General features: G+C 36.5%; 1 protein-coding gene, 1 long non-coding RNA gene and 1 pseudogene across 2 annotated transcripts; 2 read left to right on the forward strand and 1 right to left on the reverse strand.

The window, feature by feature from the left end:
* Positions 1–477: 477 nt before the first annotated feature.
* On the forward strand, positions 478–1,326 carry LOC9298843. The gene is made up of 2 exons (XR_002330257.1): positions 478–682; positions 949–1,326. It is a non-coding gene; the product is annotated as an uncharacterized LOC9298843 (long non-coding RNA).
* A 137-nt stretch (positions 1,327–1,463) lies between these two features.
* LOC9298839 lies at positions 1,464–4,176 on the forward strand (annotated as a pseudogene).
* Positions 4,177–4,508: 332 nt separating this feature from the next.
* Positions 4,509–6,105, reverse strand: LOC9298840. The gene is made up of 2 exons (XM_002862720.2): positions 5,347–6,105; positions 4,509–5,251 (listed from the first exon to the last, which is right to left on the reverse strand). Exons 1-2 carry the CDS (start codon positions 5,633–5,635, stop codon positions 4,683–4,685), a joined length of 858 nt encoding a protein of 285 aa, XP_002862766.2. The 5' UTR covers positions 5,636–6,105; the 3' UTR covers positions 4,509–4,682.
* Between the last annotated feature and the right edge of the window lie 68 nt (positions 6,106–6,173).

A 6,173-nucleotide genomic window follows, 5' to 3' on the forward strand; every position in this document is an offset into this window, starting at 1 on the left:
GTGTTCTTGAAACTTTATTGAAACTAGAACCATGACCACCGGTGATATTTTTTGAGTATCATTAGCCCAAAAAATATTTTATAATGGACCAAACCACTATATTGGGTCTGATACGTATCAGTGTACTGATACTTGTGATACTCAAATTTGTGTGACGTGTCGGTTTTCCATTGGACCATATTTTTTTGGTGAAACAGAGAAAAAAAAAATCAATCTCCTCTCAAACTCGCGATCCGTCTCAAACTCGATCCAGAGAAAGAAAAATTCATTTCCTCCGCCGACCATCACCGCGAGCTTGAACTGGAAGCATTTGAATTTGGATTAGGATTTCTCCTCCATTTTAGTCTCCGGCGGTCTGATTTCGTTGGAAGAATTTGAGGTCGGAGCTGGAGAGGGGATCTATTGAATTCGATGAGAATTGGTGGGATATGGTGATCGTTAAGACAAAAGGTTCCCATGGAATTTTTTATGGTGGGCTTCTTGTTGCCTTCGCTACTTCTGGCAGGTTGGTTTCTTTCTCTATCTTCTTTACTTTCACTCATTTACTCCTTAACATTGTACCTACTCCAGATTTTCTTATATAGTTGTTCAGTAGATGTTAAGGTTTATGATGTACGAAGAACAAGCTGCTTTAACTGATTAAGGAGTTGGTTCTGTTCTAGAGATATGTTTATGCCATCAAGTAAGTAATTTTGAATGTGGTAGGGATCTTCGAAAGATGAAAGCAGTTTGCTTAAAGCAGTTACAAACGTTCATACCATTATAGATAAGGAAATTGCAGGAGAAATAAATCCATAAAATGTGTATATCTGTGGATTTAGCCAAGGAGGTGATCTCTCTCTTTGCATCCCCCGTAGCTACACATTTCATGGATTTACTTACTGATCTAAGACTCTACAATGTGTTGATTTTCTTGCATTGCGACTTCTGACATAAGGTTTTCTGCAGGTGCATTAACCCTGGCTAGTGTTCTTCTTTACCCTAAAGCTCTTGGAGGAGGTTCAGTCTTTAGCGGATGGATTCCATTCAATATTTGGAGTTATGGATCAAACAACGGATGCAGAGCTCTTGGTATTAAAAGGCAACATTGTACTCAAGGTAACAATATCCTAGTGCCTATCAAGATTAGAATAACATCAGCTCATCTCTGGTCTAGTTTCTCTATCATGAAAACCGGTTTTTTGGTTTAAACGTCTTGTTTGGTTATGTAAACTGGTACTTTTGTTAACTACAAACAGTTTGTACTTTGCATTGATTTGGAAAATTATATGTCAACACTATAATTCTTTTATTTAGTCAACAAATCAAGTGACTACATAACTCGAACTGTGATGTATTTACAAATGGAAAATCTTTTGTCCAAAACAGTAAAATTTCTTGTCAAAAGTATGCAATGTAAAAATTCTTCTGACCAAAACAAAACTTTCATACGTTCACTCAAATTAACAATTGATAATACATCTATGTCTGGTAAATAGCTACCATTGCCATCATATAATTTTCTTACAAATATTTTGAAATGGTGTTTCTGTAATTATACAAAATATTTATAGTAGAAAAGAAAGACAAAAAAAATCATATCATAATAAGTCACCATATAAAAACAACCAAAATAATCTATTTTTTTATTAATGATACCGATACCGGTCTCACCACTGGAAACAGATTTATTAGCAGTATCATTAAAAATCTCAAACAATAAACAAACATTAAAATTAATACTAAAAAATTCTTAATGATACTCTATGAGTACCAACTATCTGCATGCTCTTAGTGTTAATAAAATTTGACAAATACAATAACAAATGTAGAAGACACGTTGTTAGGTCTAATCTGATGAGCACGAAACCAGATGTTCATCAAACACGTACATCGATAGGAGAAAGTCAAAATAGAAAGTCAATGAGCATTAAGAAACATGTAGTTAACGACAATTAATGCACTTGATTAAGAAGAACTTATTAATTATTGATTTATCGAATCAAATGATTCATATCGAATTAAACGAAAAAGTGATCGTTATTAATAATTTCAGGACCATGATACATTGGCAATGCTTTCGGGTGCGGTAACGGGTACAGTACGGATCTGGGAGACTTTTTTTTTGTTTGTCGTCATAAATTAATGATTTAGTTCTAATTAATCATTAGTCAAATGTTAACCATTATGCTTTTGAAATTTCGGTTTAATCCCCCAATTAAAGTATTAAACCATTGATCTAATTCTCATTTACGATTTTAAATGAAGTACAATAATTAAGAGAGTAAAAGCCCAGTATTTACTACTAAGATAACTTTAGGCCCAATAAAATACCCAATTCGTAATTTTACATACTCCTTCGCCGGCACCGGGAAATCCGCCGATGTGATGGTAAGAAATAAGAAATTCTACGATTTCCCCCGAAAAGCCTAGGACTTTATTGTTCCGGCCACATATTCTACTCTCTAAGGCACTCAATTTATCGGCGGAATTCTCTTTCCGGCTATTGTTCTTCTAATTTACAATTCAGTAAGAGAAAACATGAGCGACACTTCACGTCCTCTGTCTTGTCTCCGGCTACTCCTATTGTCCATAAAGTGTTCGACGAAAAGCCCAAGATAGAGGATAGGACTGTGGAGTCGATTTTTTTGTTCTTACGAGATGTTCTTAGATCCTCCATGATGATAACAGAGACAGAGACTCCGAGGAGTGTCCAAGATTTAACTACATCTTCGAAGCTTCTGACGCTTTACGCGGGGGACTTAGTGTCTTCTTTGGGCCTATTTGGTGAATTGAAAGATAAAGATGTGATTGTTTGGAACAGTATGATCACTGGTTCGAATCAAAATGGTCATTACATTACATGGCAGCTGTTGGATTGTTCGTTGAGATGATTCAGAAGGGATATGAGTTTGATTCTACGACGCTCTTACTTGCAGCTTCGGCGTTATCCACGTTACATCTTTCAAAGAAATTTCCAATGGTTCATTGTTTAGCAATAGAGACTAGTTTGGTTTCGGATTCTAGTTTGTGCAATGCATTGATGATTCTATATGCAAAAGGCGAGGACTTGAGCTCCACAGAGTGTGTGTGTGTTCACGCATATGGAGCACCGGGACATTGTTTCTTGGAACACGATAGTGACTCGATGTATTTCAGATGGGTATCCCAGGAAATCGTTGAAATATTTCAAGTCGATGACTGGTTCAGGACAAGAGGCTGATAGTGTGACTTTTTCATGCGTTATCTCAGCTTGCTCTTCTCTTGAAAAACTTCCTTTGGGTGAACCCCTCCACGGGTTGGTTATAAAATCAGGTTATAGTCCAGAAGCTGAGGTCTCTGTGGCCAACTCCATCATTTCGATGTACTCAAAATGTGAGGACGCCGAGGCGCGGAAACTTTGTTTGAAGAATTATTGTGCAAGGATGTTATTTCTTGGAATGCAATCCTTAATGGGTTTGCTGCAAATGGAATGTTCGAGGAAGCATTTGGTGTTTTGAAGGAAATGCAATCGGTGGATAAGATCCAGCCTGATATCGCCACCGTGGTTTCAATAACTTCCATATGTGGTGATTTCTGTTTGTCACGAGAGGGAAGAGCAGTTCATGGTTATACGGTTCGCTGGGAGATGCAATCCAGAGCTTTAGAGGTAATAAACAGTGTTATTGATATGTAACGTAAATGTGGCTTAAAACCTCAGGCTGACTTGTTGTTCAAGACAACAACAGATCGAGACTTGGTTTCATGGAACTCGATATGATATCTGCTTTCGCGCAAAACGGGTTTACACAAGAAGCTAAGAATCTGTTCAAGGAAGTTTTCAGTGAGTATTCTTGTGATTCGTCTGACTCTCTCATCTTTGGCAAATCAGTCCACTGTTGGCTGCAAATGCTAGGGCTTGGGAATAATATCCTTTCGGCTAATTCAGTAATAAACATGTACATCAGTTGCAGGGACCTTACTTCAGCATTCCTGCTGTTCGAGTCGATATCGGAAACAAGGGATCTCACATCTTGGAACTCTGTTATCGATGGCTGCGCATCAAGTGGTCACCATTCAGAATCTTTGAGAGCGTTTCAAGCAATGAGTATTTTTACCAAAATAATTTTTTAGCGTTTGCGTTTTGTATATAGACACTTTCAATTGGTGGATCATTAATTTCGTAATTACCGCCATAAAATCTAGCGTTTCAACAAATAGCTAGCGTGTCTTTTTTTTTTTTCAACGTCTCTTATTTTCTGGATAACCATGTCTAGATTGTTTATGATATGGTCTAACCACGACCTACCAAAATTCAAATGCACAAGAAAACCTTAAATATAATAAGTAAGATATTGAAAATGTGGAAATAAATATTTCTTCAAAAAAATTCACTCGAAAAACATGTCCTATATATGACTAGGTATTCATTTTGCATCAATGAGATCAGCCAACTCGACAAGGGTAAATCCTAACTACAGCAGTCACACCAGAGGTACAACAAAAAAAAATATACCTAACACATTTTCCTAGTGCTAAAACTGATTTGAGCTTCAAAAAAGATACCAAACACATAGATAAAATTTATAAAGAAATTACATAGCAATACATGGAGAATATAAGATGAAAATACATAGAAATAAAATTAAAACTTACATGAAGAATAAGATGAAAATACATAAATATAGGAAATATATATATAATAGGAAATGATATTAGTCTTGTTAAACCCCTGGAAGCGTAAAGTTGTCAATCTTCAAACCATTTTGACCGAGTTCCATATCTTCCCAATCCCAGCCAAAGTTCGTGTGTAATCCAAAATTTGGATGTGAAGTACGGCATTTGTAAGCTAAGAAGATTAAATGGTTTCCGCGAAAGAAATTATCCATTGTAGCGTGAAAGCGGTAATCACTTGTAATGAATAGTATGTTCCGTGGCGGATGCGGCCGAGGACGGAATTCGGCGTATCTCAAAGCATACGTTTCTAAAAGACAATCTGCCGCTGGTTCAGTGCTCTTGGCTCTTCTGTGTTGGCTGCACCCATTGCCTCTCTCAACTGCATAAAATGGATCAAAACCTTGATTTTTAAGGATACGTGTACCAGTCGTACCAAAATTCTTTTTATCGCCACAAACAATCCTAGTTGATGACAGACGCAATTTGGGATAAAGCTTGGGGTTGTTCCGATGTAAGTCGTTTAAGGAGTTTTCTATAGAGTCAACAATCTTGGTCAGATAATAATGATCCGTCACCGGACAAGTGTTGAGGTCCCACAACACGGATACTTCCTCGTCTGTAATAAAAATGAAATCGTCCCAGAAGAGTTATAACTCTATATTGATATATCATTGAAAATCCAGGAGGAGGTAGAGAAATTAAAACTCTTACCGACAATTCTTCTCGAAGATTCTCCGGTGGGGTTGGAGCTGGAGGCCATGGTGAGTGGAGAAACGGCTGCAGAATCAATAATGGTAGGAATTTTTAAATTTTGGCGGAGAACTTGGATGGGAGACCTTGAGAATTTAGGGTTACAATTACATCTATATAAAGGCCAGAGAGTCGTCTCTTCAAAGGAATCAAATCGGAGAAGAGAGGTCATTGATTGCTTCAAAGGAATCAAAAGGCCATGTGAGTTATCGTACGTAAGAGAAGAAAATAGACGGTCCAAATTTAACATGACCCACTCTTCTTTCTTTGTTCTTTTTTCTTTACAAAAATAAATAAAATAAATGTAATAATTTGGAACCGATTACATTAAAGATAGTCATGGGACCTTCTTTCAAATAGCATCAGTTCACGTTGTTCTGTTTTAGGTTTCGGGTTTGGGTTCAAAACATTATAATTACAAGGTGCTACAAGTTTGAAATAGTGGGGTCTCATGAAAAATTATATGAACATTTTAGCCACCGATTGACTATGATTTATGCAAATGAACTCTATGTATATGACGCTATAATATATTGAAAATATATGATTTATCGTTTTAAAGTAATGTACACCTACATAAAAAGGATCATCAAGGCATTAAGTCATGGAACAACTTAAATATCCCCAACAAAAGACGTGGAACATAACAAGACCTGAAATTTATTGTTCACTTCCTTGGTGTCGTTTTTTTCTTCCTATTAGTGCATGGCTCCTGCATGCGGATCTTTTTTTTTTTTTTTTTTGGGGGCAAAGAAAGTGATATATATTATAATTATTCTTGATTTTGT

This window comes from Arabidopsis lyrata (assembly GCF_000004255.2).
Source record: "Arabidopsis lyrata subsp. lyrata unplaced genomic scaffold ARALYscaffold_177, whole genome shotgun sequence".
Taxonomy (NCBI): domain Eukaryota; kingdom Viridiplantae; phylum Streptophyta; class Magnoliopsida; order Brassicales; family Brassicaceae; genus Arabidopsis; species Arabidopsis lyrata.